Raw genomic sequence first — 27,898 nt, 5'->3', positions numbered from 1 at the left:
TGCGACCTTTAAAAACCTTATTTGGACCCTCGATGAGGTCAACAGGTTTTCTCGTACTTTCTCGTACGATGTTGGGTGTGGCTCCGAGTGCACACCCATCGGCCTCACCTCCGTCCATTGAGGCTCGCACAGGAGAGACACCGAGAACTCAAAGCTTGCGGTGGGCCACAGCACAGTACCACCCTGAGGCCAGTGACCGTCATCTTCAACCTTGTGACTGTCTGGACTGGACACGGGGGACCTCGGGAGCTGAGAGTGGTGTGGCACTGTGGACGGGATTGCCTAGGTATTCTCGGTAATGACCACCTGGGCACAGACGCAGTCGGATTCTGCTTCGACAGTGTCGGTGTGCCATCACGACATCCACGGGCAGTTGAGCACTCTGGTTTTGGACATTGGAGGTGAGCCGAATCAGGGCACAGCCCGCGTTGGTCTCCTGTTAGCTGTGCCTTGGCCGTTTTATGAGTGTCAAATCGCACTATAGGCCATGGATGGTGGTGCTTGCTGGGTTGGGAGTTGGAAGGGAATCGAGATCTAGCACCCGGGTTACATTGCGATCTTGGGCCGTTGGCCACGATGCAGAGCACATGTATGTACGCAAATATGTAGAGAATAAATAGATCCAGCATCTAGCCTGATCCACGTGCAATGTAGTGGTCAAACCAACGACCAAACAAAGTACGCGCAACACCGGCCTGAAGAGGGCGATGTGGGTTCAGTTTATTGGACTGCAGCAGACGCGGGAGGTGGAATGTGGGCGGTTGGGCGACGAGCAGGCCAATTGAGAAGCAGGCAAACGGTTAGTCATGTCGCAGCCCACCTCAAACCTGAACCCCACTATACATGTCCCCACCAGCACTACGCGAAGCGACCAGCGATTCCAGATCTGGAGGGTGCAGGCGGTGGCAGGCTGGGCTGGCAGGCACGAAATGCCCAGGCCCCTTTCTCCCCCGCAATTGCCCGCGACTGAAAATTCCAATTTGAGTCATCCACCGACCCGAACAACCTCCGCCGCGGGAAAGCTGGCCTGCAAAAGTCAATGAGTGAAGTGGGCGATCTCGGAGGCTAATTCTTCCCACTCGTCTCCCACTCTCCCCCCTCCCTCCCCCAAGCTCCAATCCCGTCCCCAGAGTGACTCAAACTACCGGACCCTTGTCCTCTGGAATAAAATAAACTGCAGTCTTCTTCGCCGGCTCCCACTCGGCCCAGCCTGAATCTTCATCACCATTTGCTGTCACTGCTGCCACTTGCCATTGACGTTCCTCACGTTGATGAAGAGGTCGTAGGCTTTCCAATTGTCCAGACGAGCAGGACATACCTGCGCCTGACGAGCAGTCTTGCTCTAATCCTCTTTTTTTTTTTTTTTTTTCTTCTCCCCCTTGAGACCATCTCCACTCCTCCACATACACACACACACACACATATACACAATGCTCCGGTCCGGCAGCCACCAGGCCAGCAAGGCCTTCAAGGCCCTGGCACAATCACAATCAAAACGGTCCTTCACCACATCAAATGCCCTCGCCGCGGCCTCAAGACGGAGGGCGGTCCACTCCACAGCCAGGAATTCTGCAACCGCCACAGCAGCACAACCCACAGCTCCGTAAGTCGTGTGCGCAAGCAACTCGTGGCCTACGGCCGTTGTTTCGTTCTGGTCCAATTGCCAACACCAGCTGTTCTATAGTGATGTCCGATCGAAGCCGAGTCCCTCCTTCAACACCGCGTCAAGAAATGTCGAGCCGCTCGCCGACAAATCGGCCGACATGGACGAGTCGTACGTACCCTTGTGTAGACCTCTACACCCCCCTCGATCGATATGGCGCCAGGAAAAAATTATGTTGACGGTCTGTACAGGTTCATCGGCAAGACTGGAGGAGAGATTTTCCACGAGATGATGTTGAGGCAAAACGTGGAGCACATCTGTAAGCCTACGACGCAAGGTTGGGCTGTGGGCTACGTTCTGACTGACTGACGCACACCCCCAGTTGGCTATCCCGGTGGTGCTATCCTTCCCGTTTTCGACGCTATCTACAACTCTAAACATTTCGACTTTATCCTTCCAAAACACGAGCAGGGAGCTGGGCACATGGCTGAGGGCTATGCTCGCGCATCAGGAAGGCCAGGTGTCGTCCTGGTCACATCTGGCCCTGGCGCTACAAATGTTGTCACGCCCATGGCAGATGCTCTCGCTGACGGCATACCTCTGGTTGTCTTCACTGGGCAGGTCCCCACCAGCGCAATCGGGAGCGACGCTTTCCAAGAGGCCGATGTCATTGGTATTTCAAGGGCGTGCACCAAGTGGAACGTCATGGTCAAGAGCGTCGCTGAGTTGCCCAGGAGAATCAACGAGGCTTTTGAGATCGCCACTAGTGGCAGGCCTGGGCCCGTCCTTGTCGACCTTCCCAAGGACATCACTGCCGGTGTTTTGAGGAGGGCTATTCCCACCGAGTCTGCCCTGCCATTCCTTCCCAGCGCGGCCTCGCAGGCCATGGCAGAGCTCAGCAGGAAGCAGCTGCAGGCTTCCATCCGCCGCGTGGCCGACCTGATCAACATCGCCAAGAAACCGGTCATCTACGCTGGAAACGGAGTCATCTGCTCGGAGAATGGTCCTGCCAAGCTGAGGGCTCTCGCCGACAAGGCTTCTATACCCGTCACGACCACCTTGCAAGGCATGGGTGCCTTCGACGAGCTGGATGAGAAGTCCCTTCACATGTTGGGCATGCACGGCTCAGCATACGCCAACATGTCCATGCAGGAGGCTGATTTGATCATTGCCCTGGGAGGGCGCTTTGACGACCGCGTCACTCTGAGTGTCCCTGGCTTTGCTCCAGGCGCCAAGGCCGCGGCCGCAGAGGGTCGAGGCGGTATTGTCCAGTTCGAGATCATGCCTAAGAACATCAACAAGGTCATCCAGGCCACAGAGGCTGTTGAGGGCGACGTGGCGACCAACCTGGATATGCTGCTCCCAATGGTCCAATCCAAGACCATGGAAGACCGCAAGGAGTGGTTCGGAAAGATCAACGCGTGGAAGGAGAAGTGGCCCATGAACGACTTCGAAAGGGCTGGAGATTCTGGCCGTATCAAGCCTCAGGAGATGATCGAGCAGCTTTCAAACCTGTGCAAGGACCGGAAAGAAAGCACATACATCGCCACCGGTGTTGGTCAGCACCAGATGTGGACCGCACAGCATTTCCGCTGGAGGCATCCACGCACCCTGATTACCTCGGGTGGTCTGGGCACCATGGGCTTCGGTCTACCCGCCGCCATTGGCGCAAAGGTCGCGAAGCCTGATTCCCTGGTCATCGACATTGACGGAGATGCCTCCTTCTGCATGACTCTTACTGAACTCAGCACCGCTGCACAGTTCAACATTGGCGTCAAGGTGATCATTTTGAACAACGAGGAGCAAGGTATGGTTACACAGTGGCAGAACCTCTTCTACCAGGACCGTTACAGCCATACCCACCAGAAGAACCCGGATTTCATGAAGCTCGCGGACGCCATGGGTCTCGCTCACAGACGTGTCTCCAAGCCTGAAGAGGTGGTTGACAGCCTGAAGTGGCTGATCGACACAGACGGCCCGGCTGTGCTGGAAGTCATCACGGACAAGAAGGTGCCTGTGCTGCCCATGGTGCCTGCGGGCCATGCGCTGCATGAGTTCATTACTTGGGATGCTGGTAAGTGTTCTCATACATCTTGGGCTTCACAAATGCTGTATTGTGACTAACTGACACTGTGCTCAACAGCCAAGGACAAGGCCCGAAGAGAAACGATGAGGGAGCGAACAGGAGGACTGCATGGTAACTGATGAGCAGTCTTGAACATGTTCGCGAGTTTTCTCAACCAGCATGTTGTCTTTCTTACATTGCTATTCTCTTGAAAAGGACGTCCTGTCAAAGCCCGTGGACCCGCGAGAAAACGGCGGATGATCGTTGAAAATATACCCATCCGCGGGTTGATCGATTTCAAAAAGTTGCATGTGCGGCTCATTCCTCGTACATCGAGGAGTTTTATTGGAGCATCCGGGTTCGATTTGTATCGGTTGTAAATAATTAGTAAACTTCGAGGGGACCCAGGTTGGCGCGCAACACAAAAAGCAACAAATTTTCAACTACGAACACCGTTGGTTTCTCACTCACGACGCTGCTTGAATTCGGACAACCCGCCGTAGAGTCGTTCCACAGAAGGGATACTGAGTAAAGGTATTGGCATCACTTGGTCCCATTGTCTGGCATCAATATTACGGGGCCAAGGCGATACAGCAGGACCTCTTGGTATCCCGTGGACTCGACAAGAGCGTCGCTAACGATGTCCACGTATAAGCCTGCTGCATACGAGAACAGCTCGCCAACAACAACACGGAACAGGGGGGAAATCAGGGGTGGCATCGAGTCGATTCAGGGCAGCAGCAGGTATACCGAAGCCTCCGAGTCTTGACAAGACTCTGACCCGTGCTTTACGAGATACTATAGCAGCGCCTCATTAAGGCATCAATTTTTTTTTTCCTTGGACTTGGACGGCAGAAATCCTGAAGCCAGAACTCGTATCATCACTGTCCGACGTGGATTCCGCTTTGGGCGGGGCTCCGCAGTTAGCAATCCTGACACCGACCCTGAAGCGGCCCTCGTCTGAGGGCATCGTTCTTCGGGCCTCTAGACTTCTAGGGCATGTTCAATCTCGACTCCCTGAGGCGCATGTCCTCCCATCGCTTCTGGAAGAGCTATCGAGGACCAGGGCCGCGGTTGAAGGGGATGCCGTTGCCGGGTATCTGCCAATTAGTCCCCGTTTTGGGAATGCCCCACTGGCCTTTTGGCGTCCAAAGTGGGTGAGGCCTTGTTGTTGTCCCGGCAGCGCTCCGACTATCACATGCGCCCCCGGAGGAACACGATCGGAACGACCTTCCGGGGCTCAAATCAAAGGGCCCGATGTGTCAGCCACTGTCCAAAACTCGACACACACAATGGGACTGTATCGAATGAGACCCTCTTTCGTCTTCTCAGAGAGGCCAAGACGAGGAGCAACACTGTAGACGCCGTGACCCTGATAAAACCGGGCCAGGGTCCCACCCCTCATTTGTTTTTTTTTTTTCGTCCTTCTCCGCTAACACTGGCACCGTCACCAGACAGCCAACGCGGCACCAGGGAAACAACCCGAGTGAAGAACGGATCACCGCCGGCCTGAGCGTTCCCAAACGCATTGACAGACGAGCGGCAAGAGCCGACAGGCGGGACCTGCGGAATATGTAGAAACACAATTGGTGGAAAAGCGGGGGAGCCTTGATGCTCGGTCTGGGGTGGTTTGCAGCGCCAGGCACGGCTGCGTGCCGAGCGGCGAGGCTGGTATCAGGCAATGCAGGCCGTTCATCTATGCTCATCAAGAGGACGCGCCATACTTCAGGGGCTACGGCTGTCCTGACAAGTCGTGTTGTCCAGGAGGGCCAGGAGATTCCAGGAGATACCGAGAAACAAGGCCAAGCGGATCATCGTAAAAATAGACAATAATTCAATCACAAAGGACAGGGCAACAAGGCAGCGAGCAGTCAAGGTAGAGCGCAAAGACTCGTTTGGGGTGAAATCAGTATTCCTGGGCCTGGAGGGTGCTGACGATGAAATCAGGAGATGGAAGGACTTTGCCCTTCGAGGCCCTGTGTTCTGGCTGTGGATTGTTGCTGCAGCCCACGGTCAATTGTACCTGATGTTCCAGAGGGCACATCGGCCATGGCGAAATTGGCATTTCTGCTTCCAAAGTCTGTAGTTGCTAGTGAGGAGAGCACGCAAATCCTTGGAGACTTCCAATTTGGTTGATCAAGTTGACCACGCGTATCGGGAGCTGGGAAGCGACGGGCAGCCGTTGACTCCTTCACACAGATGATGTTCCTTCTGCAATCCATGGGGGTTGATGTTTTAAAGCATCCCGTTGACGATGGATATCGGAAGGTTCCCGCACGGTATTGTACAAAAGGGACCGGCCTGTAAGAGAGGATTCAACTATGTCGTCCTCACCTGAGACCTACCCGAAACCTCTTCACCAGGGGAGTCCCACAGATTGCAGGAGTGATACACATATCCCTCTAGCGAAGAAGATTCTGACGGCAGCAACAAATGCCGGCTGCGCACATGTCGTGGCTGCGGCCATGCTGTGTGCGCCTCTGTGGTGGGGGGCGAGGAAGGGGGAAGGGGGGCGTTGACCCCAAGAAGGACGCGTTTCTGACACTGATGAGTGACAGCCCCAGCTCCTATCGGCAGGGCTAGGGGCTAAGGATGAGTGGCTGGCTCGGGCAATTATTGCCGTGCGTGGGAGTGGTGATGCGGCTTATTACAGTTTCGACGGGATGTATCCCCTCGCCGTCCCCGCGAGTTCCCTCGTCGTGCGATGAAGGTCTGGTCCGAGGGGCCAGATAGGGAGGGACGTTATATGCCAAGCACTGCTGGGTTCTGCAAAGGTTGCAAAGGGCATCATCTTGCACGGAATAGATTGAACTCTGTGTGCATGATGCAGATCATGAACTGGTGAGCCCTGCTTTGTGGTACACGGCCGTGTGACTGCTGGCGCGAACTTGCATTGCATGATTCCCACGTTGTTAAGGTTCGGGGCCCGACGAGCACGTGGGAAAAAGTAAGAGCCGCGGGGAGGGTGGAGGGTGGAGGGGGTGGTAAGAAAAAAGGATGTCGTTTTCGTGTGCATGTGGAAGACACTCTCTCGTATGTACAGATACCAGGGCATCCGGTCCGGTCCAGTCCAGTCCAGTCCACGCATGTTGCGTCGCGGCATTGTGGATGGTCTCACATTGGGGATTGGTGGTATAGTCGACCCTCAGCGGTTGATACCCGAGATGCCCCAATGCTCGCGTGGAAGTCGACGTGACGACCAGGATACTTGGGCACTGTCAGCTAATGATGGGTGGCAGCACGGAAGGGCCTGGGGGATCTGCGCGTGAAGATGCGCGGGATATCCGTACGCATCGGCTTCCCCAGTCAGCGAGAACAATTGCGTGCCCTCGCTAATCTGGAGGCGGCACGCAGTCCCAGTACCAGCCCCAGTCGTAGTGATGATTGAGTGATTGAGTGAGTGAGTGGACGGGGATGGAGTCATGGCAGACCTTGGAAGCAGGCAATGACTTGGTTTGACAGGCCGAACCGACTGGCAGTGACACTGCATTCTGCATGCTGTGCGGGACAGCCGGCGCCGAGCAATTTCGGTCAGTGCGGTCGTGTGCGCCTTGTCGTCAGCAAAGTCAATAGCGCAGCTTGTTTGATGAATATTGAAGCTTGACGAGCTCTGGAGTGTTATTACAAGTGGGGAGCTCCCGAGGTGACATTAGGGCGGGGTGGGTGGAAGCATGGATGGCATCATCAAGCATACAGGCAATCCCACCTGGGGCAGATCAGGACCCATTGCCAGCAACGGGACCAAGGGTTGATGAGTCGTACTGCTGGGTATGCAGCCTGCCGGGTGGGCATGAACAGATTGCAAGCTTCGAGGCTGCAGATGGTGATGGTGATGGTGATGGTGGTGGTGGTGTTGGGCTGCGAGTGCAACTCTCAAGAGGCTGCACCTGCCGAGGTCGGCAAAATAGCCGTGGCAACGTCACTTTCTGATTACACCGCGGTGCTAGCTCGAGGCAGCTGCACTCGCACTCGCTCTTGCTCTTGCTCTTGCTCTTGCTCCGTTTAGGTCTTGCACGGGCTGCACTTCCACCTTCCTGAGATGAAAGTACCCAGGGCACGTACCCAGGTGGTAGTCTGCATGCCAGGTAGGCAATTACTAACGTCAGTACCGCTCAGCCCTGATCAGGCTGACATTGTACTACGCAGCTCCTGGAATGTCCAGGCAGGCTGGCATTGGTCGCACGGAGGCTGCAAGCAAAGCACGCTTATTAGATGCGGCCTGCAGGTGTTGGGTCGCCTGCTTCTGTTTTTAGAAACGGGTGGTGTCCGGCTCCGCTTTTCTGACACTGACCAATTTGACGTGAGGAGAGCTGCAGCCCGCCTGCGAGCTGTCTCCAACGGCCGAATTCCACCTGCAATCCCAATCCCTCATGCACCACCGAATTTTGTGCAGTCAACGACGGGCCAGTGGCGGACCACCGGCGAGCATGATGGCGAGAATGATGATGATGGACGTGAACATCCGCCGATCAGATCAGCCGGCCACTTGATCGCCAGCACGTCAATCTGCACGTCAATCAGGCAGGGCCGGGCCTTGAAATATCGCTGTTCAGTTCCAGATTCGGCCTTCACCCAACCCACCCCGACATCCTGCACAATTACGATTTATGAGTACCCGAACTGGATATCTGAGTAGAGCAGAGGCCACCCCCGCTGCATCACACTAAGACGCTCTCCGCGATGGATCATCCGCGGAATACACCGCCGTCGTACGTAGACGTGGAGTCGTCGACTGATGCCAGAGTCGCAAAACTTGTTAGCGTGCACTGCATTCGAATGAGGCCGGGGCCAACTGAGATCCAGCTTATTAGATCGGCTGGCGTCGAGCTAGGTGGTCGCCTTTTCTCGCCCATGATACCCTCTGGCCATGGGCCAACCCGCAGGGATGGGTGTGGTACTTGCATTTGCGGGCGCACATCCTCCTGCTGTCAACACCGAGCAAGCGATGCCGTGGCCGCGGACAGGACAAATCTTGACGAACACGATCTGCAAGCACGTGGCTCCCTGTTCCTTCATCGGCAGCTCCCATCATGCGGCTTATCGCTCCTCTGGGCTCTCCCGCCGCTGTGCGACAATGCGCACAATGTACTTGTTCGGGCAGGACGACAAGCAATTACCTGGAAGCCCCAGGGAGCCAGGGATTGGACTCGGCAAGATGCGTGTTTCCCTATTCAAACGATGCCAGCGCCATTTCAGCTCATCCATGACAGCCGCCTGGGCCCGTGTCAACCTTAATGGTGCACCTTGTCACCTTGTCGTATAATTGCTGGCCTATGACCCATTCCCCCAGATATATCGTCTGTGAGGTCGTATCTGGCAACCAAGGCGGCAGCTTGGCCGTGCTATGTCGTTGTTGTTGCGCCGAATCGGCTTGCTCCGGGTTACACCCGGGCTCCATGTCGACTGAGCAGCATGGTGTGAACACAGGGCCTGACTCTCCGTTACCAGAAGAAGAGGCGGCGACAGAGTGAAACCTCTTTGTGGCAACACATCTATATACAGTCTGGTGGTTGTGTGGCTGCTCGTGCATGACTTTGGTCTCAACAGGTGGTGGCTGTGGGATTTTCAGCTGGGCCCAGCCCCGGGCTGTTGGGGGTCGATCATCGAGCCGAGATGGAGGTGGAGGGCAACAGTCATCCATCAGCGCGCCGCTTAGAAGGAGCGACGCACCCGTGCCGGTGTTGGCTGAAGGTTTTGGTGCACCACCAAGTTGGGACCAGGTCGCAGACGCATACGGCTCGTGGATGCACACACACACACACACACACACACACAGTACAGTACGTGTCTTGCTTTTTCCAGCTGGGGCGCGCGGGGCTGCCCGCAGTCAATCATCAGTTGTGATCCCTGAGGCCACCTCGACTGCGACGCAGCGGGCGAGTTGAGTTGCGGTCAGAGGGCCTTCTCTGGAGCTCGAGGCCACAGGGCTCCTGTGAGTGGTCGGTATTTGCAGCTTCTGGTTTCAAGTACTTCTAGCTCCTTTCCAAATTCATTCCGAGCCGTGTCGAAACATGCCTAAGTGGTGATGAGCAAGGAGCATGGACCCCCAGCTCATTCATGGGGATCCCCCGTTAGAAACGAGAGCTGGGTCCCCAGTTCGAGCAGGGCCCTGGGGGGACTCGACAGCGACAGCCCCGCCCGAGGTCCCGCGTCTTCCGCCCGCGACAGCCTGCTGCTCCCGCTGCTACAGCCGCGACTGCAGAACAGCTAGTCTAGTACCTGGTACACGCAGCCTGTGGTGTTGAGGGGCGATGGTATTGGTAGCGTTACGGTGGCCCCCGAACCCGAAGCGTGGCGCACGCGCCCTTGGCATCCTGGCCTGGAGTTTGGATGGGTGTGGGCTTGGGGCCTTGGGCTGGTTGCCGAGGGGCCCGGCCAACCACAGTCCGAAGAGCGGAAGGGCTAGTAAAGTAACCACAGCAGCAGAGATGGAGGAGTTGGCCGTGGCAAGGCTCGAGTGATGGGATGGGGTGCGGTAGGGCAGGGCAGAGGAGGAGGTTGGAGGAGGGGGAGGGGGAGGACGAGGGGAGGAACCGAACCTGGAGGATAGTAGGTAGCCGTCCATCAGCCAACAGGCACGAGACACAGCAGAACGGGACGGAGCAGAGCAGTGCACAGCAGACCACAGCACAGCACAGCAGGCAGGCTCGCACCAAACCACAACCCCAACCACACCTCACCGCACCTTGTTTGGGCTCTCCCTCGCTCTCTTTCCCTCACACTCCCTCACCTTTCCCAGCAGCCAGCAGCCAGCAGATTGCTGCGTAAATAGACGTCGACAACCGGCAACGCTCCTGCCGATCTCCCTCCCATTCAAGCACCGGGCTATTCCCAATCCAACCCAGCGCTCCCACCCGTGACAGGCAGCGGTGGTCCTGGCAGTCTCGCGCCCGCCCGACTGCCCTTCCGGGTTTAAACCAGTGCAGCAGACTGCAGCAGACGGCACCCAAGCCCATCAGCTCATAATCTCTCTGGCCGGCTGGCCCAGTCACCACTCCTCACGGCGCGGCCCCATCTGTGTGCATACGCCCTCATATAACCCTTTTCATCCTGCTGTCACTGGCCCTGCTCTGCGTTGTCCGATGACACCGCTTGATTTGGGTTGAGACCATCCATTTCCATATCCAGATCCATCCTGTCCATATCCAGAGCCAGTACCCATACCCGTACCCATATCCACATCCACACCCAGGCCCTGGGCAATAAGGTTGTGGAAAGCCGCGTCTGAACCGAACCGGTCACCACACGCTCGCACCCACGCTCGCACGCACCTTTACCTATCTATATTTGAGGCCGCACACCACTCGACCTCCTCTCTCCTCACCCTGCAGATGTTGATGTGATTGGCACTTCCTGGATGTGAAGAGCCTCGTACAAACTCGCCCGCAGAGGACAATCATTCTTTTTTTTTTCCCCGAACCCATTTTTTTACTTCTTCTCTCTCTACTTCTCTCCTCTGTTATTCCCTTCTCTACTTTCCAACATCATCACTTCAATTCAGCACGATCCCTACCCTTCCACACCGCCGACCACGCCCGGCGTCCTCGCTTTCTCAGCAGAGACCAATTTATCGATAATTACGCCAAATCAAACCTAGAGACGACCATCTTCTCGCCCCCAACTCTGACTCTATTTTTCAACTCCGCTCAGCACATCCGTCCGTCCTCCTCTGAACCACGCATGTCGCGCCTTCACATGCCCCTGAACCTTCCCCCGAATTGAGCCAGTGGAGCCCATTTGCTTGAGATTCGGAAGGATGGACAACAACAACAACGCCATGGACGACAGCGCTATGATGCGGTATCTCTTGGGGAAGTATGGATTGACGGATCTTGTGGGCATGCTGCGGTCAATGTCGGCAAACGGTGAGAACGCCCAATTGAAGCCGACCGCACGCGCGGGTGCCGCCGCGGGCGCCCTTTGTCTCGGTGTCTAACATTCTATCCCAGAGCAAGGCATGGTACCACCTGTCAGTTCCAGCAGCAACAGCCACATCGCCGTGGCTTTCGAGGCCAACCCGAGTCCGATCTCCTTTTCCGACGCCAGTTCCATCACCGGCAGTCTCTACTCCACCTGTTCCGACACCTCATCCTTCCACAGCCTGAGCCTCGCACCATCTCCGGCGTCCAACCAAAATGTCATGCCGGGCCACAATCCCGCACAAACCTCGTCGGTACGCTCTATTGGCCGCAAGGTTGTCCGTCGAGCAGCAGGCGCATCGAAACGTTCGAACTTGGGGGGGATTGGCAGCGCGTGGGGAAACAAAAAGCAGGATCCTTTCGAGTGTCCGTTTTGCGGGGAACGAGGGATCACGGTCGAGATCAAGCGAAAGAACGATTTGAAACGCCACTTCCACGAGTTCCACACCAACCATTCGGTTTGGACATGCGCGGCTCCCGGCTGCGGCTTGCCGTTTGAGTGGAAATCAGCATACACTAACCACTTGAAATCCTGCCACCAGGGTGTCGGGCCTTTGCCTGACGATGCAATGGCAAAGACGTGCCCGCAGGTTGTGTTTGCTTGCGGCTTCCAGGACTGCAAACGCATTTTCGAGGCCCAGAGCGACGAGGATGCCGACAAGAAGGCACACGAATACTTCGCCCACGTTGCCGACCACTTTGACGGAGATGGTTTGACGCATCGCGATTGGTCCTATTCGGCTAGATTTCGAAACCTGATGCGCCAGTCTCCAGTCGACGAGGCGTGGAAACGCCGTGTTAAAATGTCGTCCGAGTCGCCTGCTTGGCAGGCACTGTCGTCCTTCACGCTACGAAAGATGCTCGAGTGTCGCCATATCTCGGATGTTCAGCAGTTTGTGCAATGCGCTTCGGCAATGGGATACGCAAAGAAGGACACGCAGCCTGCTCTACCACCTGGATTCTTCATTCCGATTCGTGCCACATGCCAAATGGCCTCGGTCAACCACCGCGCCAATCGCAGCCAGACTAGTCTCGACCAACAGCTTCAACAGCACCAGCAACATCAACACCAGCAACACCCGCAGCAACACCAGCAGCAACACCAACACCATCAGCAGCAGGGCGTTGACATACCCGACTTTAGTCCTTTCGAGACACCACTGCCTACCTTCCCCAAGGTAGAGGAAGATGCCCAGAGCATGTCCAAGATAAGCATGGTGCCGGCGCCACTAAGCTTCACGCCTCAAAGTCTCCCGTCGGATGCCGGCTCCTGGACTTCACAGGATCCACAATCTGCCATGACAACTGCGCAAGATCTCTCTAACACGTCATTCCTATTGTAAGCTTATGTCTTTCTTTTCTTTTTTCTTTTTGTGCCTCCAGTGGTTCTTGGCGCATCTTTGCAATGTGAGACATGTCTCAGCTCACGGCTCGCGTCATGTCTCACAAATCCAAAATCCGCCATGTCTTCAGATGATACTAACCGTTGAAATCTTAGCCTGGACCCTGACGACACCATCATGAGCACACCCAACATGCCCAACATGCCACTTCCGACGGCGCCGACGAATTCTTTCGGCTACTGGACGGATCTCCTCGCCCAAAGCAACGGCTACTCAAACATGTCCGCATCTATGGTCGTCCCAGGTGACCAGCAGCAGCAGCACGGTCACATGCACCAGCAGCAACACTATACGACATCAAGAGCCCCGGACCCACCTATCGGCCTTGACATGCAGCAAGGACAGCAGCAGGGCGGTATGTCCCAGGCGTCACAGAAGCGGCGATGGAGCATGCGAACCTCTAGCTCTGGCCAGACGGTCAGGCCTCCCCGCGAAAGCGCCCAGGGCGTGCCGTACAGAGACTCAACCTTGACCACAGCCACCGAATCACGACCTGGCTCGATCATGTCCAGTGTCTTCCACTTTGGCGGATCATAGATGTGTGGGTCGTTCACCGAGGGCGCTCCTTGCGGCCGTCCAATATATTCGGTCAGCGATCTACACAAGACCGCATCATTTTCCTGCTATCTACCGATGATTATTCGAGAAGCAATCACGATCACTATCTATCTCATAACCTGTCACCCTTCACACACCACCCCGGCTGGTCGGTCTAGTACTTTTACTGGAGTCTGAGCGTTTCTTCGGCTGATGATGCACGCAACTACGTTTTCGTATGCGAGAGATACCGAGATACCCCCCTCCATTGTCATTTTTCTGTCGACGGCTATCGTCGATCCGAGTCGCTCACACGAACAACTAATTTTCTTGTGTCATTTCCTCGGCGGTTTTGTTTGTCTTTTGTTGTTTTGGTTTTTCTGGAAGCTCCCCCAAAAAGTGGAGGATGTTGACCATCGGTTCTGCTGTGAATAATCATCGGGAACCTGTCCACTTGCCTGGGTGTTCCCGAGTTCCCCAAGCTGTTTTCACTTCTTTTTCTCTACCACGTCTTTTTATTTTCTCCTGTTTTTGTTTTCATGGAAGCGTTGTTGTTTGCACACATAGAATGGAGGTCGGCGGCCCATGCAACGAGTTATTCGGAGTGGAACGGACTTTTCTGGAAATGAAGAATACCCACAATCACACCTACATCCCGGGCATTTTTCTTTGATGTTGTCGGACGGTAACAGCGGCTGCCTTGCTCAGAATACCTAATACGGCACGTGGATCTTTGTTCTCATGGGCACTGACATTACAATCCCCCCCCCCCCAGCCTTCCAAATACTATATAGTGATGAATATACATAGACCCTGATGACCCCAATAGTCAAAGCGCCTGCCCTGCCCCAATTTGGACAGTTTCGCGTACGACAAGATCACACCACCTCTGGCTCGACACGGCCTGCGTGCCTCGGTAGCAAAAAGCAGCCCGCGTCCCCCATCGGCCCTCTCTTAAACCTGCCGAAATGGTGATTGCGGGTGTCCACACCCACCGCAAGCCAGACCCTACATGCCAAATGCACACGCACACACAAAAGCTTGCTTCTGCTTGCGAAACTGCCCACGCGGTCGTCAAATAGATTGCCGGCTTCCCGAACCCGCGCCCCTTGGGGGACTCCGCTTTATTAGTTTCGGGAGCGAGGCGATGCTGACTGATTACGCTGTCACAATACGAGAATGGGAAGGGGGGTGGGCTTTCCCTTCTTGTGTGATGCCCTTCTATATGCCGACCCGTGCTCCCGATGCGTGTGATGTCCTCTTTTGTCACACCTCGAAAAGACGGGGGTTCTCGGTGAGGAGGAAATTCTAAATTGATGCGGCGCCGGGAGAGGCAGTGGGCTGCGAGAGTCAAGAGGTCGGCCAGGCAGGCAGGCAATGGCAGGGAGGAATAAGCAATGTTGGGATTATAGTACGGTGGTACTAGAAGCCCTTCAATTTGCATCCTTCTTTCTACTGTGATACGTACACGTGGGATGCCCATCTCGTTCGTTCTTTTCTCTCGCCTGTAACGGGCCACTCGCATCTGTCCGACGGACGCGGCGTGGCACTCGGCCTCCGGCAAGCTCTTGTCCGACCCCATCCCGCTTCCCTCATCCGGATCTCTGGTGCAATTCTGTATGGGTATTTGGACGACGACAAACTTACCAAAAATCTCCTCTACCCGAGCGGAACAACCCAAGCACAGTCTTTCCTGCCCCTGTGGGATCAGTCGTCAGGGACTTCAGCCGGTGCGACCCTGTGGGGGCGTTCCCAAAGGATCCCCACCGGGCCTCTCTCCCCCTTCCTCTCCTCGTCTGATGTCGGGGCAACCGTCTGATAATTCCTGAGGGAGAGACGCGGGTTCGCTCGCCCCAACCGAGGCGACACCGGTAGCCTCAACGGCCCTGTCGTAGCCGGGAACCGGGCTGGTGTGAGGTTCGTTCGAAGATTGCGCTGGGGCTGTTTCGGCATGAACCCAGATCTTTGTTGAAAGGGTCCCGACGGCACAGTTAGTTCCCGTTCCCCCCTGGCTCCTCTTGCCTCACCCCGTCGTCTTCTGCGCTTCGGATGAACGCACATATGACGGCACGAATATAGGTGCGGCTGGTTAGTTTTCTCTCTAATGTCTGGGCCAGGTCTCACCTGGGGCCCCCAGGAGAAAATCGTCATCTGAAGGGTCCTCTCGCTCACGGTGCGGTGCTCTTAATTCAACAGGGTGTTGACCGGCTAGGGCTAGCCTTACATTGGGTAATTATATACATGACGAGGCTTCTTTTCCTTCCACCGCCTTCTGCACCCAAGCTACCACACTACAACGAGCCGTCGGCCACGACGTAGACCGCGCTGCCGCTTCCCGGCCGGCTCTCGACGACAGCCCCCTCCCTCTGCTCTGGTGTTAGCTCCCTCTTGCTGTAGTACTCCCTCTCCCACGCCTCCCTCACGGCCTCGACCTTGTCCGCCGGGACGAGGTGGACGCTGCACCCGCCCCACCCGGCGCCGGTCAGGCGGCTGCCGTAGCTGCCCGCCCTCCGCGCGATGCTGCAGATGTCGTCGATCTCGGGGCAGCTGCACTCGTAGTCGTCGCGGCAGCTGTCCTGCGTGGCGTTCATCAGGGCGCCCAGCTCCTGGTTGTAGGCGGTCGTGTCCGCGCCGCCGCCGTTGTCCGGGTGGTTGGCCGGGTCCTCGAGCAGCGACATGAAGTCGAGCACGCGCAGGGCCTCGCGGAACACGTGCAGCGCGCGCTGGCGCAGCTTGAACCTGTCGGCGCGCACGGGGAACTTGGACGTGAAGCGCGCGTCGAGCTGGTCCACGCTGACGCCCAGCCTCGCCGCGACCTCCTCGCGCGTGTAGCCCTCGGCCTGCGACAGGGTCGTCTCCGTCAGCGAGACCAGCTCGCGCAGCTGGTCCTTGACGGGCTTGCCCGCCTTGTCCGGGTGGGCCGCGTAGTAGGCGTCGTGGAAGCCCCTGAGCGAGACGCCCAGCGGCGCCGCGTCGGCGGGCAGGTGGGTCCCCTCGGGGTTCAGCACCGCGCTCAGGTAGGCGGCCGCCAGGCTGCACTCGACCACGCGCAGGTTGTAGTGGATCGGCCCCGTGACGTGCTTGTCGGCGGCGACGAAGGACTGCGCGATCAGGAAGCACAGCTCCGGGTTCGTCCTGGGGAAGTGGACCGGCCGCGCGGTGAGGCTGGGCGAGAAGGAGACGTAGAGGGCCGAGCCGCGCTCGGAGAAGACCGACGCCGACTGGTCCATGCCGCCCGAGTTGACGCCGACCTCGCGCTCCGACACGATGGCCAGCTCCGTGAGCGCGGTCTTGTCGACCGTCTTCTCGCCGTTGGCGACCATGACGGCCAGCGCGGACGTGCTCGTGAAGGCGGCGCTGGAGCTCAGGCCGCCGCCCGCGGGCACGGTGCCGTCCATGAGGATCTGCATGGAGACGGGCTTGTAGGCGGCGCCGTGCTTCTTCCTGAGCAGCTCCAGGGCGCCCTTCAGCCCGGACTTGAAGTAGTTGGTCCACTCGTGGACCGTGGCGTCGATCTCGATGGCATCAAAGGGGATGTCAAACTCGTGACTGGGGAACTTCTGGCTCTGCACGTTTGCGATCTTGATCTTGTAGGTCCCCTGCTTTACAGAGGCGGCATCGAGCTTGGTGGAGACGGCGATCAGGCAGTCGGCGGTGATGGCCATGGGCAGCACCGAGTAGAGTGAGTAGTCGATGTGCTCGCCGATGATGTTGACACGGCCCGGGGAGCGGGCGACAAACTCGGCAGGCTGGCCATAGGTGGACTGGAATTGGTTCAGGAGGTTATTCCACCGCTTGCCCTGAGAAGGGAGGGCATTTTCTGGGTAGATCTGGTCCAACGACTTTGCGAAGGGCACTGGGCCGGCCATTGTGAAGGTGTAACTTGGAGGGGGGAAAATGCCCCGCAGTGTGCGCAGTGTGACGATGGTGGGGGAGACGTGTGGGAGGGTGTGGATGGCAAGTGGGTGTCTCCAGCACGGGACACTTCAGCAAGGAGCAGGAGGCTATGAGATATATTTACTGGAGGAGGAGGAGAAGCAGGAAGAAGGACATGTGAGACCAGGTGAGGTGATTTCATGATCTGTTAGCCTGGTGATCTCCCACATTTGCGCCGAGGATTGAGCCGCACCTGGGCAAGCCCTGGCAGGGCCGCCTGGGTGCGGGAGCTGCTTGGAGCTTTGGAGCTGCTGTGGTCCCGCAGCCCACTTCGCTTCCCCATCCATCCCACAATTGCCCCGCGATCCACTCAAGCTTCTTCTGGTTCAACGCAAGGAATCCCTACTTGCCCACATCAACCCCTCTTGGCCGTCCTCAATGACCAAATGTTTGGGGACGGTGCTTCAGCTGCATTCATTGGTGCCGCAGACACACAACAACCACATTGATAAATTCTCGTGTGCTGCTCTCTAGACCTCGCTTCTCTCCACGCCCATGCCACTAAAAAAAAGGCGATCCACCGCGGGTCTGGGGCACCTCACGCGACCCATACTAACGACTTTGTAGACTGACGATTCGGTCCGGACTTCCCCGGCCGGAACAATTCATGTCGTACTTGGTAGAGCTCTCATCCTGGTGGCAATCATGTTCCACGAGGGCATCGCAAATATTCTCGCCTGCGCAAAGGAGTCCGGCTGGATTGTTCAAACTACGACTGTCGGGGTTACCAAAGCCAGACATGAACGGACATGTACATGAGAAATCCTTCTTGTGACACCGTTGCACACATCTCAGGGGCCGCTGCAGAAATGCCGAGACTGTTGATACCATCACACCCCGTCGCCCATTTCATAATGCTTGTCCCAGCGCTATGTCACGGGAGTCAGCATTCATAAACGAGGAAAGCGACACAACAGCGTCTGCAAGGTGGTGTCCAACTTACCTTGTCCCACGGCCTGGACGAGTCCACAAACCGCAGATCAGTCCCGACTCTGATCCTCCCTTCAGGATCATTGTTTATCGTGGAAGCATGGATCTAATAACCAAGGACATCTAAAGTCAGCAGAGGGTAACGTGAAGGTGCCCACAGAGGCAAAAGGAGGTTTTATCTCACAGCATGTGACTTGTGGAAGACCACGTCGCCGGCCTCATACGCAGTAGCAAGCCACCTCCGACCGTACTTTCGCCCAAACTCCAGCGGCCCGTCGCAGAGGAACCCGGTGCTCATCATGTTGGAGTTGAAGGCATTCCGCATCTCCTCGTCGCTCATGCCGGCCTCCTTGGCCTTCCTCGAGAAGTCGTTCTCGATCTCCTCGCCCAGCCTCACCCCGTCCTCGAGATAGATCAGCCCGCCGCCCTCGAGGCTGATGTCCCCCATCGGCACCCACGCCGTCAGCGCCGTCGGCTCGCCGTACCGCAGGAAGCTCTGGTCGTAGTGCACGCCGATGGCCTTGTTGCCGGGGGGTGTTGTTGCGCAGCAGCGTCCTCTTCACGGGAAGCGTCTTGTCGCCCCAGCCCGTGAACCGCTCCACAAACTCCCTCAGCGCCGGGTGCTGCGTGAACCCCTTCCCCTCCTCGTTCCAGTACCACCGCGCCGTGTGCTGCGCCAGCGCCCCGTCCACGAACTGGGCCGCCACGGGGGACCTCTCGAGAGCGTCCTGGCCCGCGCCGATGCCCGGGTAGTCAGTCGCCGGCTTGGCGCCGTCGAAGATGCCCTCGACGTGTGCGGTGCCGGGCTTGAGGACGCCCGTGTGTGCCAGGCTGGCGAAGTAGGCCTCGCGGGCCTTCAGGACGTCTTCGCGGGGCAGAAGGCCCTTCACGAAGACATGGCCGTCCTCCTGGTAACGCTGCCGCAGGACGTCGAGAGGCTCGTCTGCGCGAGACACTCGCATCTGTGCAACCTCTGAGGGCAAGAAGGGGCCATCGTTCACGTGGAGGCTGACCCCGTTGAGGGAAGGTGGAGGTGATTCTGCGTGAGGCATGATGACTTGGCTGGAGGGTAGGAAAGTGATGAGATGATGATGTTCACAGGTAGGCCACAAATGTGATGCTTTCTGGTGTCATAGGAAGGAAACTAGGTCTGGGCTATATGCCTTGTGCATACCTACTGGGACCCTTCGCCGACACCCCTTATATTCATAGCCAGCGCACATCGGAAGAACGCACACCCAAGCTCCAGCTCGAGGCAAAAATGGGCGGAAACTTTCCCAGGCTGGAGTAAAAGGGCTAGAATACCCGTCCCGCGCCTGGCAAGGCGGGAAGGACATGAAGTCATTCCTCAGGCGAGTTGGGGAACCGGGGCGTGGAGAAGATGGGGAAGACCGCGCTTTGATTCGGCGGGGCTGGCTTGTGCCCAGGGGACAAGTCATGATGGCCCGAATTCCAATCTCTCGCGGCGCCGGACCTCTGCAACCCTATATGCAGCTGACTTCGAAACTTCGCGGTTTCGAACCCCGTTGTGCTGAATTTGGAAGATGTTGGTGGCTAGCGTCCTGGGGGGGGGGTGGTTACGTGGACAAGCACACCTATGTATAAGTCACTTCGTAAGGGGTTGTGTGTGACCAATGAAGTATCCAGGAGCTGTTCGGCTGATGTATCGCCGTCGCTTGGGATCGAGAATCTCTGCTGCCATTTGGGCAAAACAAGCGAAGCGAGCCGCCCTCGTACGTGATTAGAAAGCTGGGGGGGTCTTTTGCTTCAGTCTCTCACAGGTTGACAGCCAACCCTGCACACCTTTGCCAGCTCCGTGCCGGAGTATGGTAGATTGTTCTCAGCTAAAAAGGGGGTATGAACATCTCCGACCTCTCTCGGAGCCACTTGCGCACCCTTGACACACGCTATGTAGTCTCATCTGCCTGTTGCGTTTGCGTTGGCTTCGACTTCCGCCGCGGGACGTTCCTCACTCTCCGATGCTTTCTCACTTCGACCCTCCTGTGCTTAGTGTACAAATTCACCGCGTCCCTCGCGACGATGAAGACCATCCCGCCGACCAAGCTACGTCCCCATTGCTCCTGAAGCAGGCCCGTGGCAGCGCGGGGTTGGGTCCGCGTGATCCAGTTATCGGGCAAAGCGTGGCGCAGGATCTCGCCTGCACCCCAGCACACGAGCGGGAAGGTGATGGCGGTGACGACGCCATTGACGAGGTCAGTAAGGGTTGTCGAAGGACCACCATTCCGCTCCCGGATCACCTCTTCCTGTGCTTGGTTGTTGTTGTTGTTGTTATTGTTGTTACCGTTGGGCGGAGGATTCTGCTCGCCATTGCCCTGAGGCTCGATTCTGATAGGCGGTGGTGGTTCGGCGGCATCCTGGTCCCCTCCTTCGCTCTCGTTTTGCTCCTGTGGCTGCTCAGCTGCTTCTGCGCCAGCATCATCACCGCGCCCCTCCTCGACCACAACGATACCCTGATCGTTCAGCTCATCCTGAAGCTCCTGTATTGCGGCAGCCTCATCTTCGTCGGGGCCTATGTGGAGCTCGATCTCGGCCACAACCTCTTCTTGGTTGTTCTCGTCACCCATCAGGTTAAGCACAGCGTTTCCAACCCTCATCGCCTGCGCAAAGTAGCCCTCATCATCTTCCTCAGCTGGGGCGGGGTTCTCTGCTGCGGCGTTGGCTTGTTGGCCGCCGTCAGCATTTTCTGCGGCAGGAAGCTGCTCGTTGGGAAGACCACGACCTCGGAGGGCCTTGTTAAGGCGCCGCTCATAACCTCCAAGGATATCGTAGTAGATCCGGTTGTACGAGAAGCTGACCCATGGCATCATCGTCATGACCCAGGCTGGCGACGGGGGCCATGTAGGCATCTCGTCGCGAAGGACCAGCGAAGCGCCGTACTATTACGCTTGTTAGGCTCGAGCGAGTTCAATGGCCGATAGCTGTCAACTCACCAGGATGGAAGCCGGCAAAGTCAGCATGTCTACTAACTGCGACGGCAGGGCTTTTTGAATCATCAACGCGGGCGCGATGAAGTTCAGCATCCAGAACCTGAAGCAGAATTCCCATCCAGCTTTCCACCTGTACCAAGGTACGCCTGGATTTATCCTCCGATCTGCCAGGGCGCGTCCGAGGCCCAGCCATCCCATCGCCGGCCCGGGGCCCGCAAAGACGCACATGGATAACATTCCATAATAGCTCGAGGACGCCACTACTTGGGGCAAAACACGCAGTTAGCAACTTCTGCTGCTTGACAATGGACGCGTCGTCCATAGACAGTGTACAAAAGCGTAGAAACGCCGGTTATAAACCCAAGCCACTGCAAACCATCTTCAAGAGAGATCGCCTGGTCGGCCACACAGATCCGACAGAAACGGGGTGGGGGCGGGAGGCACCTACTGCTGCAGCCTGTGACGACGCCTAATAATATCGCAGGGGTGATGCGACTGTACATCTTGTGCAACCGGTCCCGGAGGCCAACGAAGCTGTCCTTGGGCTCGGTGGTCTGTATCTTTCCCTTGCAAGCGGGACATCGTAACGTTTTGGTGCTCTCGCGCTCGTGCTCCGAAATCCATCGAAGCATGCAGTCCTCATGCGCCTCGAGAGAACACGGACATGCGTTAACCCAGGCGGCCTTCGGTGTCTCGGCAGGCGTTTGCAAACAGATGAAGCAGCTCCGAAGGCTGGGGTCAGTCTGGGTCCGCTGAAGCTGAGGAGTCGTTGGGGCCGCTGCGGGAGCAGCATCGGTCTCGTCGGCGGAGGACATGCTGGGCTGGTCGGGGGGAGAACTGAGGTCGGCGACTGGCTCGTTGGGCTCGGGCGCCATGGCTGAAAGAATCGCACCGGCCCTGCGGGTGGGAGGAGGAGCCTCGCCCTGTCAAGCTTTCGAATAGGTTGGCGTTTCGTGTTTGTACTTGCTGAGGTCTATCCTTCGAAAGCAGAAGGAAGACGTTAGCCAGGAGGTGGCCGCTGCCTGGGCAGTCAGCCCGACCGAGGAGGTTGTTGATTCGGCAATTCCGGCGCTGTCTGAGATATGGTGTTTCGACTTGTGCAGTGGCCAGCTTTGGTCGCTCCTATTCTTTCATCGTCGCGAGAAGAGCAATAAGGACACGGAATCACAACCGAGGAGAGATCAAGTAGTCAAGTTGAAAGGGGGTGGGCGGAAGGAGCTGTACCATTGGGGCGGAAACAAGTGAGTGGTGATTGTTTGAGGTGACATCAGAAACGCCCAGGGTTATGTGTGGAGGCCAGGGGTGAGGGGGAGGGGCCATGTGGAACAGCCCCAACCCTGAGTGTTTGGGTTGATGCCCAAATGGCAGTATGTTTGTACCTAGGTAGTGCTGATCTGTTAGAGCTGCTTAGCCAGATCCCCTCATACTCAGGCACTTCTGTAGGTGCGTAGTGAACCCGGCAGGCCCAGGCCCCACAGTCTGCTCCTCTTCTAGAACATCCCCTCGATTTCATCTTTGTTTATTAGGCGAGCCACATCCTGGAGCTTCACAGTCCCCCCACCCTTCTGAATTTCACCAATCTTTATCCTCCCCTACAGATACCCAACCAAACCCTTTCTGCCTGTGCGAGAGATTCACCGTGCTATGGTATGTACTTTGCTCTGCTATGCGCTATGCTATGCTGATTCCTGAGAACCCGCAACTCGAGCAAGAATGAATTGTCCCGCTGATCTCTGTTCACAGGCAACTACATCCAAGCAGCGCCTTGCGCTGGCTATCTGCGACTTCCTGTCCTCCTCTGTCACCGATGGCACACTCCCAGCAGATGAGCAAGAATCCATCGATGTTGCTGTCAACTGCATCGCCGAGTCCTTCAAGGTCGATCCCTCCAACAAGGCCGCCGTGTCGGAAGCCATCGGCGACCAGAACCTCCTGAAAATATATGGCGTCTACGAGAAGTTGAAGAACTCTTCCAAGCCTGCCGCCGACACTTCCTCATCTGCCGCACCGTCGCAAGCAGGACCAGTCAGCGAAGATGCCAAGAAGGAGGCCGAGGCGCTCAAGTCCAAGGGCAACGCTGCCATGGCCCAGAAGGACTACCCCAAGGCCATCGACCTGTACACCCAGGCCCTGAGCCTGCACCCCGGCAACGCCATCTTCCTGTCGAACCGTGCCGCTGCATACAGTGCCGCGAAGGATCACGAGAGCGCCCAGGCTGACGCCGAGGCCGCCGTTACGATAGACCCAAAATACACCAAGGCATGGAGTCGCCTGGGCCTCGCCCGGTTTGCCCTGGGTGACGCCAAGGGCTCCATGGAGGCATACCAGAAGGGTATTGAGCACGAGGGTAATGGTGGCAGTGACGCCATGAAGAAGGGCTTCGAGACCGCCAAGAAGCGGGTCGAGGAAGAGTCCGACGACGCCGAGGTCGCATCAAGAGGTGCCGGTGGTCCCGCCGGCGGCGCTCCCAACCTGAATGACCTGGCGAGCATGTTTGGTGGTGGTGGAGGGCAAGGAGGCGGTGGCGGCGGCATGCCGGATCTCGGGTCCATCATGAACAACCCCATGTTCGCTTCCATGGCTCAGAACCTCATGAGCAACCCGGATCTCATGCAAAACCTCATGAGCAACCCTAGGCTGCGTGAAATGGCCAACTCGTTCGGCGGCGGCGGCGGCGGCGGCGGAGGTGGGGGCATGCCCGACATGTCAGCTCTGATGAATGATCCTAACATTGCGGAGATGTAAGCTCGACCACCCTCCTCCAGATACAACACATCAACTAACATCATCTCAGGGCACGGAATTTGATGGGAGGTGGCGGCGGCAGCGGCGGTGCACCCGGGGGTGGCCCCGGCGCTGGAAGCGGACCTGGTGCCGGAGCTCCATAGCCGGCATCACCCGTCACTTAATGCTCTTCTCCCATTCTCATCTTCAAGACGACTGCTTCCCATTATTACTAGAAGACTAGCTTTGGAGTCCACAACAAGGTTTTGCTCTACCGGTGCTTGTACTGTAATTGACTGGCTAGACCATGGCCAAAGTGACCGGCGATCGCTCGCCGCTAAGCATATCTGACAAGCCATGACCTATGCACGGTGCTTGACAGGCATTCGCTTACATATAGGGAGACAGAAAATTCCGGAAATGGAGGTGCGATGTGAATGGGTTCAACTATTGTCCTGGAATCCGCTCACCTTTGGCACTGCTGTGCCAGAGGAAGGGACGAGAGCTAGAACCCGGTTCCTAGCCGCCTTACCCTAAACCTTTCGCGTGGCGTCAAGCCTTCTTACAGGTCACCCATATCCCTTCTGCTCTGCGCTGCTCTGCTCCATCTTCTAGGAGAAGGGAGGGAGAAGGGTTGTGGGTTTGAAGCCTTACATGAGGGCGCGACCGCCTATCCGCATTCGTTCCCTCGCCACTACCTACAGCCCGAAACGGCTGCAGGTGGTTCTTCCCCTCGGTCCTGTCACCGGAATAACCCAACATCACAGCCACTATGTACGTGTCGACATAGTGATCGTCGTGCGTGTGTTGAATGAGCTCATCCCACAGTTTAAATGGACGTTGAGGATAGGCTGATGACGGTTGTGGGCTCAGCCCGTTGTATTGATGTGTCCAGAAAGAGAACTCTCCCTTCCAGTTGCTAAAAAGTTGACTCTCTAACACTCTGTTCTAAACCGATCGTCCCTTCCCAGCACCACAACATTCTGCGATCAGACGACAGCTTTTGCTGGGTGCGAACAGACACTGGCTTTTCAGCGAGGGCCACAGAACAGACAACACTCGGCAACCTCCCCCCCCCCCCCCAAGGTAATAGATCTTTCCCAACAGGCATCGCGCATAGCACCGTACCACATCACACCCAATCAAGACAGAATGAATCAGCAGACCGCCAGGACAAGGAATATCAAGGTGGGCTTGGAAACAATAGGGAACGGCCCAACCGCATCAACTTTATGAAGGTAGTATGGGCTCCATACCTACCAAGTCCTTGACTACCGTACTCCAGTTTGATACAAGTCACGCCATGCCATTGGGAGCTCCTCATTGCACCTTACAGCCCTAGTCGATGCACTAGGTACTTAGTTGCCCTTTGACTCCATTCTAGGTGTGCAGTTCTGGGCTGCCCACGGAACGACTGCCCTCTAATCGACTGGCGGCTGTGCACGGCCACACTAATGAACTTCAGTCCAAGCCATAGCAGTGCCATTCAACAAATCAATGATTTCATAAAGAACACTTTCATTTCCAAATTCCCCTACTATACCTATACCAACGAACCCCCTCATTTTCAACAAGTTCAACAAGACTTCACGGATTCTGGAGCAAGTCTCGCCATATATTTCATCCAGGCCGACAACTTGGATTGCGTGGCGGGCACGTGGCTTCGATTCTCGAGGCATTCTCTGCTGGTGATAGAATGGTGTGGAGTTGGTTATCATGCCTGGGTCTCAGAGCAAGCAGAACCAATCCTTGATGCTCTTCTCGTCCAGATGTGACTCCCCGACCGTTGGTCCAGCATCAGAGGCCAAGGAAATGTTGGATTCTCGAGAATCACAACAAACTGGACCGCCAAGCTTAACAACGTTCCCAACTGAACTGGTCCTCCTCATCTCCGAACTCCTCCCCGTTGAGGACGCCCTTTGTCTTGCATTGACGTGCAAGCATATGCACGAAATGGCTCACAATTATCGGATATTTGGGACGCGACTCGACGAAGATGCCACGGATATGCTACTCTGCCGCCTGGAAAGGGACACTGCAGAGTTTACCTACTGCTTCGTAGATCAGAAACTCCGGCCTGCCCAGGTCCCCCCTCCCAATGAGCCGATTTGGTGTTGCACCCACTTCTACAAGTCTACCACGAACCTACAGAGGGTACCTTTTTTCAGCGTCGGCATGTTCATGCTTGACTACTGCATCGCGCGTATGGTGACGAATCACCAACTACTCGGGCCGCGGCACTGTATTCCAGCTTCGTACTTGGCAAGCACTCACAAGTATCAGTCTCATTGGGCTGAAGGAATCTGCGAGAATGAAGTATGGGCAGCCAATGTGATCCACGGAGAACTATTCCTGTCCTGCATACACACAATTTCTCACAAAGAAGCCAATGCAGGCGCCCTGCAGCGCTTTTGCAATGCACACGCAGATAGCATCGAAATATGCACTCACACAGATGTCGGTGGGTTCCGAGGCAAAGGACTTCCTAAGGACGTAATAGGAACTACCAAACACCAGGATTCGGGATGGTGTCAGAATTGTGAGACCGACTGGGAAGTCAACATCGGGTGGGCAGATACGGAGCGCGGCTGGACGGTCACGGTTAGGACTTATCACGGGCTGGGTGCTTGTCGCTCGCCTCAAGACCCGAAATGGGCAAGCTATGAGTATCAATCGAATGTGGAAGGCGCATAGAGAGGCGCCCGGCGGTGGTGTCAAGGAACTCTGGGAACAGCACAAGTCGCAGCTCTGTTGACCAGCTGTGAGACCCATTGATGGGCCAACATACGTGCAAGGAAAATTCCCATGTGCCTTTGGGGGGAGGGGGAGACGGGGGTGGGTTTGTGGCTGACTGCCTCTTGGCTTGGTTTCAATGATCCTTTCGCATATCTCGACCCAAACCCATTCAACCACCTGAGCATCTAGATACCTAAGTAGCTTACATGAGCTGCGGTTTGGCTCTTGCAAACAACGGAGAACTTCACAACATCCTGACAGCGGGTATGAGACAGGATCAGTAAACCGTCTCACAAATTTCTGGTATCACAGCGACTTGTGAATGAAGTAAGGAATCGTAACTCCCACCTGAGGGACACCTTTCATAATCTTCTGTGAGATAACCTCTTGTAGGATTATCAGATAACCTCCTCTGGGGTGACCTACTGTGGAATTATCTCCTATAAGATCACCTCCTGTAGGATAATCTCCTGTATGGTAAGCTCCCATGAGATGACCTCCTCTGGGATAACCTCCTGTGTGCTGTGACAGGATGCCGCCTACCCGTGTAAGAGGTCCTGTGATAATCTCAGGTATCTCAGTCATGCAGTGCAGTATCACGCAACATGATTACGAGAAGGGATGAAAGATACAGAGGCTCAGAGAAATGGTCGTTGAGATACTGGTGGTAAGCAGCCTTACCAATTGATCTTGGCAACAATTGGTGGAGGTGTTTGTGGGACAAGTCCTCCCTGCGCCGCATAATTGGCGGAACATCTGTGGCGGCGCACGGCGCCTAGTCTTAAACAATATATAACGGACCCTCCGCGCCCCATCTCGCGAGGCTCGACCGTCCAGGTGGACAACGCTCCCAGGCCTTCGACGGCCCGCCCGTCTCGCGCCAAGAGCCATGTTCGTCCCTACGGAACATGGCGTCCGCAATGGCAACACCAGGGCAGGCGGCCACTCAGAAGCAATGATACGATTCGGTCATGGATGCTGGCTTTGCAAGGATGGCGATGCCAATACTTAAATACTTGTAGATGTTCGCTGCTATCAGATTTATCGCCTGGTGATCTGCGCAAATCGTTACTCCATCGCAAATCCTGGTTCAGCAA

General features: G+C 56.6%; 6 protein-coding genes across 6 annotated transcripts; 3 read left to right on the top strand and 3 right to left on the bottom strand.

The window, feature by feature from the left end:
- Nucleotides 1-1,430: 1,430 nt before the first annotated feature.
- INS49_000168 (uncharacterized protein) lies at nucleotides 1,431-3,808 on the top strand (the record flags this gene model as incomplete). Its single annotated transcript, XM_043161006.1, has 5 exons — nucleotides 1,431-1,603; nucleotides 1,685-1,774; nucleotides 1,855-1,922; nucleotides 1,986-3,677; nucleotides 3,747-3,808. 5 exons carry the CDS (start codon nucleotides 1,431-1,433, stop codon nucleotides 3,806-3,808), a joined length of 2,085 nt encoding a protein of 694 aa, XP_043029512.1.
- Nucleotides 3,809-11,424: 7,616 nt separating this feature from the next.
- On the top strand, nucleotides 11,425-13,527 carry INS49_000167 (uncharacterized protein; the record flags this gene model as incomplete). Its single annotated transcript, XM_043161005.1, has 3 exons — nucleotides 11,425-11,533; nucleotides 11,618-12,926; nucleotides 13,086-13,527. 3 exons carry the CDS (start codon nucleotides 11,425-11,427, stop codon nucleotides 13,525-13,527), a joined length of 1,860 nt encoding a protein of 619 aa, XP_043029511.1.
- A 2,291-nt stretch (nucleotides 13,528-15,818) lies between these two features.
- On the bottom strand, nucleotides 15,819-17,396 carry INS49_000166 (uncharacterized protein; the record flags this gene model as incomplete). Its single annotated transcript, XM_043161004.1, has 1 exon — nucleotides 15,819-17,396. The coding sequence occupies one exon, from the start codon at nucleotides 17,394-17,396 to the stop codon at nucleotides 15,819-15,821; it is 1,578 nt and encodes a 525-aa protein (XP_043029510.1).
- Nucleotides 17,397-18,293: 897 nt separating this feature from the next.
- INS49_000165 (uncharacterized protein) lies at nucleotides 18,294-19,445 on the bottom strand (the record flags this gene model as incomplete). The annotated part of the gene is made up of 4 exons (XM_043161003.1): nucleotides 18,294-18,332; nucleotides 18,407-18,499; nucleotides 18,578-18,913; nucleotides 18,957-19,445. The coding sequence occupies 4 exons, from the start codon at nucleotides 19,443-19,445 to the stop codon at nucleotides 18,294-18,296; spliced, it is 957 nt and encodes a 318-aa protein (XP_043029509.1).
- An 855-nt stretch (nucleotides 19,446-20,300) lies between these two features.
- Nucleotides 20,301-21,260, bottom strand: INS49_000164 (uncharacterized protein; the record flags this gene model as incomplete). Its single annotated transcript, XM_043161002.1, has 1 exon — nucleotides 20,301-21,260. One exon carries the CDS (start codon nucleotides 21,258-21,260, stop codon nucleotides 20,301-20,303), a length of 960 nt encoding a protein of 319 aa, XP_043029508.1.
- Nucleotides 21,261-22,985: 1,725 nt separating this feature from the next.
- Nucleotides 22,986-24,229, top strand: INS49_000163 (uncharacterized protein; the record flags this gene model as incomplete). The annotated part of the gene is made up of 3 exons (XM_043161001.1): nucleotides 22,986-22,988; nucleotides 23,085-24,082; nucleotides 24,136-24,229. 3 exons carry the CDS (start codon nucleotides 22,986-22,988, stop codon nucleotides 24,227-24,229), a joined length of 1,095 nt encoding a protein of 364 aa, XP_043029507.1.
- Between the last annotated feature and the right edge of the window lie 3,669 nt (nucleotides 24,230-27,898).

The sequence above is a fragment of the Diaporthe citri genome (assembly GCF_014595645.1).
Source record: "Diaporthe citri strain NFHF-8-4 chromosome Unknown scaffold_1, whole genome shotgun sequence".
Classification (NCBI taxonomy): domain Eukaryota; kingdom Fungi; phylum Ascomycota; class Sordariomycetes; order Diaporthales; family Diaporthaceae; genus Diaporthe; species Diaporthe citri.
The sequence above is the reverse complement of the archived record's forward strand: the minus strand, read 5'-3'. Positions and strand labels throughout refer to the sequence as shown.